The 13,381-nt window shown below is 44.3% G+C and overlaps 1 protein-coding gene across 2 annotated transcripts; it reads left to right on the plus strand.

Annotated features, from left to right (window-relative positions):
- The first annotated feature begins 483 nt into the window (after nucleotides 1-483).
- ZDHHC22 (zinc finger DHHC-type palmitoyltransferase 22) lies at nucleotides 484-7,683 on the plus strand. 2 transcript variants are annotated; one of them, XM_053945685.1, is made up of 2 exons: nucleotides 484-1,386; nucleotides 5,510-7,683. In XM_053945685.1, exons 1-2 carry the CDS (start codon nucleotides 828-830, stop codon nucleotides 5,773-5,775), a joined length of 825 nt encoding a protein of 274 aa, XP_053801660.1. In that variant the 5' UTR covers nucleotides 484-827; the 3' UTR covers nucleotides 5,776-7,683. The 2 variants fall into 2 exon arrangements, with proteins under 2 accessions (XP_053801660.1, XP_053801661.1); XM_053945686.1 differs by lacking the exon at nucleotides 5,510-7,683 and adding an exon at nucleotides 2,184-2,703.
- The last annotated feature ends 5,698 nt before the right edge of the window (nucleotides 7,684-13,381 follow it).

The following is a 13,381-nucleotide window of genomic DNA, read 5'->3' on the forward strand; positions in this document are numbered from 1 at the left end:
TGTGCTCGGGGTGCCGGCGCACCCACACCGCCACCCAGCTCGCTGCCCGCCGCGTGTGGCCCCCCGGGCTATCCTGAGCCCTGACGATGCTGGCTGAGCCCCGGGGCCGGGGGTGACAGCCTGTCCGGCGGGAATGCGTCGCGCCCGGCCACAGCTGCGGCTGCAGCTGCGGGGCTGCCCCGGCTCGGTAGCCGGGCGCCGCAGGTTGCATCCGGACAGCACTTGACCAGCTGTTTTGTGTATTTTCTAATTTCGTGCAGAACAGGGCAGCGGTCGTAGAGATAATCTGTAGATCCGTGGCTTTAAGGGATAAATTAGAGCATTGGATTTGATCCGTATTGCAGTGGATTAGAGCAACCTCTCCCCCCTCCCCTTCTCCTCCTCCCACCCCTCCTTTCCAATTCACTCCCCCCTCCTCCAGCACCACCTTTTTTCCTCTCATGCAATACCAAAACTGACCCTGCCTGGCAGAGAGACTGCTAGGCGAACAGAGCAGTGCTCGCATCGCCAGCACACCGCGGGAGCCGCCTCTCCCCTTCCAGCCGCTGCAGCCCCTCCGGGGCACCGCTGCTGCAAGTTCCCGGGAGGTTGGAGCCGGGGCTGGGGTGTCTCCTCCGGGAACCGGGGAGAGGTCGCTGCCCACGGGCTGTCCCTTTGCTTCGGCTCGGCAGGGGCCGTGGGGCGGCGGCGAGGGAGAGCGGCCCCCGGAGGGCATTTCCCGAAGGCAGCGGGGCCGGGACCCGGCAGGAAATGGAAGGATGAAGTGTGCAGCCGGAGCGGTGATGTTCCTTCTCTCCTTGATTTCCCCCGCAGGAACGTAATCCGCAATGCTAGTTCTCAGGTTGCTCAATGTTGTCGCTCCAGCCTACTTCTTGTGCATCTCCCTAGTGACCTTCGTCCTCCAGATCTTTGTCTTCATCCCCAGCATGTTCAGAGACCCTTCCACCACCCCACTTTTCTCGCCTGCTCTGCTGCATGGGGCCCTCTTCCTCTTCCTCTCAGCTAATGCCCTGGGCAACTACGTCCTTGTGATCCAGAACTCCCCCGAGGACTTGGGCAAGGACTTAAACTTGGGCAAAGGAGCCGAAGTGGCAGACTGGCTGGATGGAAGCAGGTCCCCTGGCTCAGCCTTGCCCGGCACTCACTTCTGTAGACTGTGTGCCAGAGTCACCCAGAGGCATGACCACCACTGTTTCTTCACAGGGAACTGCATCGGGAGCAGGAACATGCGAAACTTCATCATGTTCTGCCTCTACACCTCCCTGGCTTGCCTTGACTCCCTGGTGGCAGGCATGGCTTACATTTCTGCTACCCTTTCCATGTCCTTTGCGGACCCACTGGCCTTCCTCACTCTTCTGCCTCACTCCATCAGCCAGTTCTTCTCAGGTAAGGACTCTTTGCTCAGAGGTGAGGAGCATGTTCCTTCTCCAGGGCTCCGGGGATGGGGGGACCTGATCTTCCTTGGATAGCCGTCTGTGTGGAGGTGTGGTATGGAAATGAGCAAGAAGGGCAATTGGCCTTCTTTGGAGGCTACAGCTAGCCCTTCCAAAATACTTTGCTTCACCTGAAATAGAAGCTGGGACCCACTCCAGATTACATCCATAGCTATTAGGCTCTGGAAAATGCCCCATAACCAACTTGATGATGTTAGAATAGAGCTATCTGTTGTGCAGGACATGTGTTGTAATTAGACAGAGGAGAGGGATTTCACTGCAGGTATGAGGGATCTTTTGCCTGTCCTTCAGGTAGAGGTGGGAGGTCCTGTAGGCTTTTGTATCCTACAAATCTGCAGTTCCCCATATGCCAGCAGGTATATCTTATCCAGGTCCACTCAATCCCTTCACTGTCACCCACCTCCTGCCTCCTGGCAGTGAAACTTACTGAGATCTTTTCATCCTTCAAGCACAGGAGAATTGGGGTTCAGGCAACAGAAACTGAGAGAGGAGTTCATGTGACATGATTAGCGACCTGTCTTGTGACCCTAGTCTGGGACACAAGTCCACAGAGAACCATGGGAAATTCTCTGTGCTGCTCTTTGCAAAAGGTCCTTCTCCTTGCTTCCATTCCTTACCCTTCTTTCTGCTTCCCCTTTCCCCTCTCTCTCTGCCTTTCTGCAAATCTGCACAACCCTTCTCCTTCCCTCTCCTGATTTTGCTCCCATAACTCATCCTCTGTTCTTGCAGAGCAAGAAACCTTGCCTCATCACCTTTCAACAGACCCTCAAACTCTCCAACCGGAACCCTTTCCTCTGTCCAAACCCAAGAGTTACACGGAACCTGACCTCAAAGAAGGGATTATGCAGACAGCCTGGACTGCTACTCTGCCCTGAGAGCGACTGCAGAGAATTGCCATCTCCCCCCTATGCAGCTCCTGCCTCATACACTTACATCAGCTTTTACTAGACTAAAATAGGTATCCCATATATTTTAGCTTTGCAGGTTCAGCTGCGCTCAGTAAGAAGGGAGTCTGTTTTGGCTTGTGCACTGTCACCAGAAGTGTTGATTAAGATCTGAGTGTGGAGACTCCACTGCTGGGAATACAGGAGCCAGAGAGGCCCTAGCTTGCTTTTCAGATTCCAGGCTGGGTTGCCATCTGAAAACAAACAAATATCTCTCTACTTGGCAAATTTTCAGATTTGTCATGGTAATCACTGAAAGACAATAAACATGAAATCCTGCCATGACATTTTTATGGAATCCTTTTTCCAACTAGAAGAATTTTTGTAAATAATATTGCGTGAGCTTTACTAGCATTAAAAACACTGGGAATGATTTTCCCCTGTGCCTAAGTTCTGCTTAGCACAGCAGGGATATGGGAGGAGATTATCAAGGAATTAGTTCTCTCTGACTCTGAGGGCTCATCTGCACAGAGGTGGATCCTGACATATATTTGCGGAGCCACTGAAGTGCCCCAGCTCTGGTGGCAGCAACTGTGGTGCCAATACAGCATGTGGACAGTGTTTGAGTGGGACACAGTGGGGCTGGGTGCAGAACTAAGAGCCAGAACACCCTTGAGGGGCAGCAGCTTCCAGCAGCTCCCACCAAACCTCTAGTTCTGCTGAGAACTGCTGCCTCACACAGCAAGATACAGGCATGTGGTATCTTGATTGCTTGGGAGGAAGGGCCTACTGGGTTTGTACCAGGACATTTAACCTCCATTTCAGGAAAGAAAACCACAGTCTTGAATGGTTACCTGGAAGGGTTGCTCACACAGTATTTTTCAGCTAATGTAACTATTACCTAAGGGTTGTTGTGTCATCCAAACAGAGGACTGCGATAGCAGGGAAAAAAACTTTATCTGTCTTCTTCTCCATCATGCCCACTGTACTGCAGAAGTAGTAATGGAGGATGAAGGGTTAATCTGCTGGTCTTCTATCAACTAAGTGTTCCCTGCTTTCATGCTGGGAAAGTTTTCAGCTGGCTCATTCTGCCCAGACTGTACTCAAGCATGGATTTCAGAATTGGACCCAAAGTCAATAACTACAGCCTACAACACAGCTTTTCTGGCATGGATAATATATGGCAATATAACCTTGAGATCACACTGGGTCACTTAGAGAAAAAAAGAATCCAAGACTAAAAGAGACCATGGGGATGAGGGGCAAATGGAGAGCACTATTGTAAACACATCATATTGGACCATACAGAATAAATTATAGAAAATGCTTTATGTAGGTAGCTTGAAGAAAAGGTTAAAAAAATAATGTGTCTGGAAAGGATGGCTCAGAGATGCTTAATATTTTCAAGGGGAAACAAGGGTAATTACTTCCTGAATGTTGAATTTCAGCAAGTCAGATAAATAAGGCCTAGAGGTGCTTTGCAAAGGGTCTAAAGAAAAAGTGTCTCCCCATATCCCATCTCAGTATCAGCTGTAGGGAAAAACAAATGTCTGTCACACTCTAGTCCAGTAAAAGACCATCAGAGAATCCAGTATTTGGCTCTGGGCTTCTTACCTGCTAGATTAAGTTATTCTGTCAGAATTGGTATGAAGATTTGTCATTTTCCTAAGGGTCTTGTTCTCTTGCTCTGTTGCATACGGAGCCCACTGAGCTGAATGGGATCTAATAAGAAGGGAAAGATGACATTGCATTTAGGAAGAAAACTGAATGATTCCTGCACCTTTTTTGAGTGAAGACAGTCTCTGAAAGCTTGAGGCTGTAGTCAGTGTCCTTACAAATTATCCTCAGAGGAACCTGCCCCAATCTCTCACTTACAGCACTGCCAGGTGGAAAAGATGGGATTCATAGATTGCAAAACCAGGTGATACCACCTATTCCAGCCTTCTGCATAAGGGAAGCAAAAGATGCATATCCAGTGACCCTTCTGTTGAACTTAAAACCTGAAGCACCCATGTACCTCTTTTAGGCAGCACACCTCTATCGTGCATGCAATCCCTGCTCTGTCACAGCTGTTCTTGTAGGGCCCATGGTCTTCCAGAGGAACAGAACCATGTGAGAGCTTTATTTCTAAACCTTATAGGAACCAGTGAAAAGATATCAGCTATTTATACCAGTATTGACACACATTTCATTTCCTTTGTGTAAATATGCCTGTGTGTAAATATGGGTGTTTAATAATATACCAATATGCACAAAATACATGCATAAACATCATATGGGCGCACAGAGAATGTTATATTAATGGGTTTAGCTCTGCTTACACACTGAAAGGTCACTCAGTGACACCTGCTGTTATACTAATATTTTCCAGAAGGAGTTCTAAAATCATTGTAGAGGAAAGAGCCTACAGAATATTTTTATTCAAATATATTCATCATCAATATATACTAAAAACCCCCCAGTTGAATTAGGAGCTTCAGATATTCAAAGTATTTTGAGTATTCTAGCAGCAGCTAATGAAAGGAATTTGGATTGTGTTTTAGAAAGGTTTCTGTTTCTTTCTTGCATTTACATGAAAACTGCCTTGCTCCAAAGTTAGAAAAGTCGTTATTGATTTCTTTTTCTTTTTTAAAATTTATATAGATGTGTATATATATATACACGCGTACTCATATAGTAGAGATGGAGAAAAAGAGAAATCTGAAATATTTCTGCCTTGTGTTAATACAAACAGTAAGGCTTCTTAGAAGGATCTACACACTGTAGGGTCCACTTGTCTTTTCAAAATCCTAGAAATCTTAGATTGCCTCTGATGAGCAGGTAAATCCTTAAATAAATTAATTATTACTCAGAATAATGCTGAAGTCTTACAGACATGCTTTACTTCTACTTGAATTTGTCCCTGTAATCTAGATCCTCACATAAACAGCAGAAGGAGAAGTGTACAAGAGACCATGATCATTTTAATATTTCTACAGCAGGTCCATTGCATCAGACACTTTGAAGGAAATAATTTAATATAGTTAGAGCAACCAGCCTGTCTTGTTCCTACCTTCCCACTTGTGGCCAGAGAAAACAGTTGGTTTGTTGGTTCTTGGGGCTGTGTTGCACTGCATGTGTGGTGTGTCTAAGCTCTTTCTTTTATTGTCCTCCCTCCCTCCTGGTTTTTAGGAGCTCTCCTTAGCTCTGAGATGTTTGTCATCCTCATGCTCTACCTCTGGCTTGGGATTGGACTGGCCTGCGCCGGCTTCTGCTGCCACCAGATGCTGCTGGTCCTGCGTGGGCAGACACGGTACCAGGTGCGGAAAGGAACGGTGGTCAGAGCCCGGCCCTGGAGGGAGAACCTGCAAGAAGTCTTTGGCAAGAAGTGGCTGCTTGGACTTCTCATCCCTGTGCAGAATGTGGAGAGTAGCTATCGTAGGCAGAAAGAGAAATAAAATCCCTGTGTGTGTGTGTGCATCCCACGCACACAACACCTTGCCTGGTCTCTCCCACTGTCTCCTGGATCACTACAGAGCTGGGCTACTCCATGTCTTGGGATTGTGGCTGCTGTGGGACAAAAGGATGGGCTATCAAACAGAAAAAATTGAGCATATTTACATGGAAATCTTGAACCATGTAGATGAGATACTGCAGCTTAGTAGTCACATCATTGCACCTGCATAGGTGGCAGCAGTCTTTGAACTAGCAGAAAACTTAGTTAGACCCTCCTGTGGTTTCCTGTCTGAATCCCTCAATCCCCAGCCCCATTAGTCACCCTGTATAGTCTGCATCAGGAGCCTGGGCTGTTGTGGAAGACTGTAAAAATGGTGTCTTGTCTTTGGGAGGGTTTTGTGGAGCGGCTCTTTGGCACTTATATACATGAGGTAACTTCACATGAGAGCATATTTCCAGAGTTGTTTGGACAATGATCTCAGGTACATAGTGTCATTCTTGGGATTGTCCTATTCAGGGCAAAGAGTTGGATTTCAATGATCCTTGTGGGTCACTTCCATTTCAAGATATGATTCTTGACTCACAATACTGACAAGCCCTTAATGACAGAACTGCAATGCAATCAAGCTGTCCTAGGACCAGGCTATGAACATGGTTAATGCATCAGATAAACCTTCTCTCCACAGGCTAGAAAATCAGGAGGAAAACAAAAAGAAATTGAGAATTTCTCATTTCTGTTCTTGATCTGTTCTCTATACAATTATAGGTCAAGACTGTAGCTCTGCTACTTATTTTTAGCAATCTTCTGTCCAATGACAGAGTCCAGGCAAAGCTGCCCTTCTGATAGGAAGCAGCAGGCAGATATATCATGGTCAGATGGAGGGACAAGGAGAGGAAACCACAAAGGTGAATGAAAATGCTGTGTTTGAGAAGCTGTGTGATGAGACAGGCTATGCATACCTGTGAGAGATACAGGAGGAAGTGTGGCCCCACAGCAAGCAGTTGGGAGAGTGCCAAGAATGTTGCTGCTGTGTCAAAGCCCTGATGCATTACCCTCTCACAGGGAACACCTGCACCATTAGGGCTGTGAATTGTTCAAAATTCCAGAAGACAGGGAGGTTTTCCAGCCCATCAGGGCACTTCGTTTTGCACTAAAACAAACAGAAAGATGCTTTTCTCAGACATCCCTGCCACACTTTAGTTACAGGCTCTCCAGGGCAATTCCCTCTCACATTGCTGCAGAAGGGTAAAATCATCCATGTTATAACTCCATTAAGGATGTTAATAGAATTACTACAGGGATTAATCAACTTCATGTGTCTGTTGTTTTTTTAGCTGCAGCAACAGCCCATTAGATCAGTGCTGAGATCCTGTTCTTATACACTTCTTAACAAAGGATACCATAACATCTCTACCAGGATCATAGCACTGGATTGCCCAGCAGCTGCAATGAGAAGCCTTTGTTTTGGCAAACTTCATCAGCTTATGTGGGCTGGGTAGGAATCCATTGCTTCTCTTTAATAGGCTGGGGAGTATGCTGACAAGCCATGAAAAATGTTATTTGTTCCTCAGAAAGGCTCTTGGTGCATTCCTGATAGTGGAATGACTGTTGCTGTTGTCCTTGAGTTTCTCACAAACCAGAATGGAGTCACTCATTCCTACAGGCTTTGTAACCATCTTTGACCACTTTACACTTGAATACATGTTTGAATCAATAACAATCAAAGTCTATTGTGATGAGCAGAGTAACCTTGAAAATATTCTGGAAAAACCCTTAGCTGGATAACTAAAACATGGAGGATCTACATCCTTCCATACTATGTGTGTTCACATAAACACACAATCGTTTCCATGGGTAATATGATGTATTTTCTCTAAAAGTGAACAATAAAATGTATTCTGATTTTTTACATGAGCTGTATTGTGCTTTTTGACAGTTAGCTGTCATTAGCTGTCTCTATACATTTGTTACAGCATACACGTGGATGTGTCAAAGGAAGAAATTAGGATTTGTTTATTGGCTTTGCCAGTAATTCATCATGTGATTTTTGACAAGTGCTTTCATCCTCCCTACGTTAATGTAATGACCAATCTAAAAATGCATCTAATAACCAATTTGCAGACCCATTTTAATTTCTATTTATAAATTACACTACCAAACTCATACCTTGTCAACTCAAAGCTATGGGAAAATGAAGCTATTATCACCACCCACAAACAGCATCTCGACATAAATTGTTCCTTCCTGGCAAATGGTGTCAAGGTGAGCAGACAGTCACCTAGACACTGGAACCAGAGCCAGAGTCTCATGCCATACACTTTGTCTTGGAAGGATTATTCTTGTTCCACAGACTCGCTGATCCAACTTCTCCACTTTTGTAGACTTAAAGACAATAGGCTTTCAACATTTCAGCTAGAAGCCACCTCCCACCAGCAGAAATTATGGTTTGACATCTTTGCCCTCTGCTTTTGGCTTTTGAGGGACACTGCAGTCTTGGGCAGCTTATGGCACTTGGCACCTACTGCCGCAGTGCCTTGGGCTGTAAAACTCCTTAGGGCTGCACACTGAGAAGGGCAAAACAACTCAGAGTTTCAGTGGGCCACTCTGCAAGGTCAGAATCCATCCAGTACAACATTAGTTGCCCATGAATCCTGCTGCCTCTTCACATCAGGGCTGGATCATACCCAGCCCATGTCAGGGTTACAGCTGTGTGTTCTGATCACAAAATTTCAGTCTTTGCAGAAGTACAGATAGATCCCAGTTTGAGTCACTGCAGCACAGTCACGCACAGCTATTCTTCCTGTCAGACACCTGTGTTACTGGCTGGAAATTGCTGCATCACCATTTTATGCAGCTAAATGGTTCATTTGCAGCAAACTACTGGATTTCAGCAGTCGTGGTGGGACTTCCAGATGGACACAGCCTTTACAGTTAAGATCCTCTGGGATGGAAAGAGCTATAAAAATGAGAGCTATAAAATAACATTAGACTGACTCTGCATATTGGCTTATTTCTCTGCTCATTCTGAAGTGTGCAAACTGCCCTGTTTGGGGTAGTGGTTCTGCAGGAGCAGTTAACAGTATTTTTTAAAATTAGTCAGCTGCCCTGACATCCCTTCCTTGTCACACCTTTCTATACCTACAGAAATCCTTGGTAAGAAGATGTAACAGGGCTCAACATATGTGAATAGAACCTTTGCTCTTAGCTATGATTTTGTAAGTGAAGGCTGAGCTCAATGGCAATGTTGCAAATTCTAAATCTGTTCTATGGCTCTAAAGTTTTCTAAGGATAAATAATAAAAGCTTCTCATCTTCTGTACTTAAAGAGTCATTACTTACTATTTGCATTTCATTACATAGCAGCTGCAATAGCAAATATATTTTGGAACATGATTTCTTGTGACAATGTCTAAATACTTGCAAAGGTTTTAAAAATAAAGCACTTAGGCTTCTCTGGCTTTGGAAAATCAGATGACCACCAGATTTCTTCTCTGATAATGCTAGGGGCTGAAATAAAAGTTCCCTGATGCTAAAGACCTTTCACAGAAACTACAGATGTTTGCTTAGCGGCTTGTCTATTTTAAGTGTGACTATCTGAAAAAATGGTGTCACCTCTAAGGTCTCAGAAGTCTTTGCAACGGCAGTATAGAGGAAATGAGGGGATGCAACTCTGAAGTAAAGCAGAAATCTGTTCTTATGTACGGTAAGAATCTCATAAAAAGTAAATAGTGGATGGTGTTCCTCCCCATACTGCACTACCGGGCGGCCCTGAAGGCCTGCATGCCAAAAGGTCTTCATTAGATATCCTCAGAGGACATGGAGTTAAAACGTAAAAGTAATAAGGCACAGGGAACATAGGAGAAAAGATGACGTGAAATAGCATTTATCTTAAGAAATAGCCAGCTCAAGGGAGATGATCACAGTCTAAAAATACTTTCAAGGAGACAGACTGAATGAATGAGAAGACTCATTAACTGTAAGGATATAGCTGGAGGAGGACAAGCAGTCCTGGACTGAAAGAAAAGCTGAGGTCGAAAGCAATCAGAGAAAGTGGCCCCAGTGAGAGCAGAAGTGATTTGATGTGTGTAGAGATGATGAGAGCCATCAGGCAGTATGAGGTATGACAACAATTTCAAGTTAACTTCATTGATTGTTGGCTGAACGGACACAAAGAAAGTTAAGAAAACTCATTGCTAATCACTTTCTGCTCAAAAAACCTCAAAGCCCCAGCAAAGCCAAAAGGGTTTTTCTTTCTTGAACAGCAAATTATGTTACAAGGAGGAGATGCATGGATAGAAATCATAAGCAGCAACAGCAGAGTCCATATAGTTCTCTTTGAGTTATTTAAAGACTAGACAGAGCTATCATAGTTGGAGAAAAGCAATGACCTACTTGTGCAATACAAATGAAGGGAGAAGAAAATTTAAACCTATGTGGAGTCTCTGTGTCCTGCTTGATACTTAAACCTATGGAAACATGTCAGAGAACAAACAGCAAGGTGGTTTTTAATAATAACATGTCCAGATGTGGGTTTTTTGATTTTCTCGCTCTTTTCTGGAAAGCCAGGGGAATAAAGAATCCTTGGAGATTATACCAAAAGTCAGCAAACATGGACCAAAAAGTGCTTCAATCCTCTTACAGAGCCGTCCTGGCAGCAGCCTTGTCTTCATTACACCAAAGAGCTTTTAGCACTGGTCATCCTACTGAATCTAACTGGCAAGTGATATCAGAGCTCCAGCATGCCAGTCCCATGTCTCTTAAGGTTCTTGGAGCCAGATTTTTCTAGTCTCCCCAGATGTTTACAAATAAAAATTATAAATTTTCAAGTGTGTAGTGGGTTGAAACTCGCTGGACACCAGGCCCCTCTATTACTTCCCTCTGCATCTGGACGGGGGGGAGAAAATATAACTAAGGAAGGGTTCATGGGTTGAGATAAGGACCGTGAGAGATCACTCACCAAATATCTTCTTGGGTAAAAGAGATTCTAATTGGGGATATTAATTGAATTTATTACTAACAAAATCAGAGCAGGATGATAAGAAGTAAAATAAATCTTAAAAACACCTTCTCCCCACCCCCCACCCCTCTTTCCCTTCCTTCCTGAGGTCTACCTCCTCTCCCCCAGAGCAGTGCAGGGAGATGGGGAGTGAGGATTATGGTCAGTTCATCACTCGTTATTTCTGCTGCCAGCCAGGGAGAGGAGTCCCTCCCCTACTGCAATGTGGGGTCCCTCTCATGGGAGACAATCCCCCACAAACTTCTTCAACTTAAGTCCAACCCATAGGCAACAGCTCTCCATGAACTGCTGCAACATGGGTCACTCTTCCATGGGATGTAGTCCTTTAGGCACAGCCTGCTATAGTGTGGGTCCCCACAGGGTCTCAAGTCCTACCAGGAAACCTGCTCCAGCGTGGGCTCCTCTCTTCATGTGTCTGCAGGTCCCTGCCAGGAGCCTGTCCCAGAACAGACTTCCCACAGGTTCACAGCCTCCTCTCAGGCATCCACCTGCTCTGGTGTGGGTCTCTGCCACAGGCTGCAGGTGGATCCCTATAGCCCTGTGGTCCTTTGGGGGCTGCAGGGTGACAGCTGCCTCACCATGGTCTTCACCATGGGCTGCAGGGCAATCTTGGCTCTGGCACCTGGAACACTTTCTCCCTCTGCTCCACTTGGTGTCCTGCAGAGTCATTTCTGTCATGTATTTTCACCCCACACTGGCTGCAATTACATCTGCTCAACAACTTTTTTTTCCTTCTCAAATACATTATCACAGAGATGTTATTATAATTCTTGATTGGCTCAGCCTTAGTCAGGAGCATCTTCATCTTGGAGCCACCTGGCATTGACTCCTCTGGACGTAGAGGAAGCTTCTGGCAGTGTCTCACAGAAGCCACCCTGTAGCCTCTCCACTACCAAAACCTGACCATGCAGACTCAATATACAGGGTCATACACAGCACCTCATTTAACATGTTGCCAGTCATCTTAATAGTTGTTCCAGAGCTGCTATGAATTAAAAATAAATGGAGCATGTTGATCAGTTTACTTCACAAGAGGCAAGGCGGGGCCAATAGAGGCAAGATTGTGCCCCTAAAGATTCTTCAAGGCATGCAAAAATTCCACTCATTAATGAACTAGTATAGATTAGAAGACATCTGAGATTATTTTAAAAATTTACACTGTCTCAAAAATCAGTACTTAGAAGTCCTGAACTTTTTTTACCTTAGGCTCTGACAAATCCCAGCATCTCTCCAATAAAATTGTGCAAACTATGTAAACACATGAAAGCAAGCAGGACAGAAGCTTCATAGATGAAGACAATAATGAAAACACTCAGTCCTACAGGTAGCACAGAACTGTATCTCAGCCCAGGAGAAAAGATTTGAGCATATTCTTGGCTTTTAGCATAGACATAATTCCATAATTGCAGCTGCACTACTCACACCATTTTACTCATATGTTTTCCAGGTATGCTTGTTAGACTGCAGTAATCAATGACTTCCAGGACTGCTTTGAGGGCATTTTTCTGATTTCAAATATTGTATCTTTTTAGATAGAATGATGTGATATCTGATAAGTCTCCAGGCTTTTGACTGCAGTTTCATATGTCACATTATTACAGTTACATGAAGATGTTTACATGCTGGAAAGAAAAATCACATGCATGGGCATAAATTAATACATGATGGAGGGGCACAAGAGATATCTTTACACCACAAAAGGTTTTTTTAGAGTCCCAACACAGCCAGCTATCACTTTATTGATTTCTCTAGTCTTATCAGCCTTGAGATATTTATAAAAGTTTCCCTGCATAGGCATAGAAGTAGAGATTTTAGTCAGCTATGTTTTTTCCTTTCAGTTTTCCAAACCATAAGAAAGCAGTCTCTATACTCACTTCTGGAATTACATTAGGGAAATTAACCCAGTGAGTACGTAGTTTAATCTATTAACATGAAACAAAATGTAGGTTAGTATAACCACACGAATGCTCAGCCTTTAGAAAATCTAGCACCAGAACCATGATAGCCCACAGCCATGACTTGTTGTTCCAATTCATATACAAGAAGCTTGAAGCATTTTCTAATAGGTAAGTTTTGCTTTTCTCATTTTACAGCTGAGAAGATAAAAGTGCCTTCTACAAGGGGAAACAAGAAACTGAGCCTGGGGCCATCTCAATTCCAGCCATATGTTATTGTTTGAATTAGTACCAATGCCAGTGCCAAGTGCTTTTGAGGTGGGTGTGATCTGTGGGATTAAAGCGACAAATTTAAGACTACAGCATATTTTTTGGCTGGAAGAGAGGAAGGAGCACTCAATGAAAGCAGCAAGTTGGTTCCTCTTTACCACCAAGATACATTTCAGTTTATATACCTAAATCAAATGGGGAAAAATTCTTTGTGCTTAAAATACATTTTTAAAAAGAAACCTGGAAAACTGGTCTACTGTGTGGACAGTTACACTGAAATCTATTTTCACGTATCTGTGAGAAAAATCTTTGGTAACATTGGTGTTCATTATTCTTTTTCTTTCCTTTGTCTTTGTTCTTTCTCCTTTACTAACAGCTGCCACCTACTTATGGCATTAATTTTGTGGTATTTACTTCATCTTTCTC

Source organism: Vidua chalybeata, chromosome 6, assembly GCF_026979565.1.
Source record: "Vidua chalybeata isolate OUT-0048 chromosome 6, bVidCha1 merged haplotype, whole genome shotgun sequence".
NCBI classification, from domain to species: Eukaryota; Metazoa; Chordata; class Aves; order Passeriformes; family Viduidae; genus Vidua; species Vidua chalybeata.

What these genes read in the sequence shown, in the direction of transcription:
- ZDHHC22 (XM_053945685.1), top strand. Translation starts at nt 828, where the DNA reads ATGCTAGTTCTCAGGTTGCTCAATGTTGTCGCTCCAGCCTACTTCTTG. An exon ending in CATCAGCCAGTTCTTCTCAG is followed by an intron (nt 1,387 to 5,509) that starts GTAAGGACTCTT and finishes CCTGGTTTTTAG; the next exon opens with GAGCTCTCCTTAGCTCTGAG.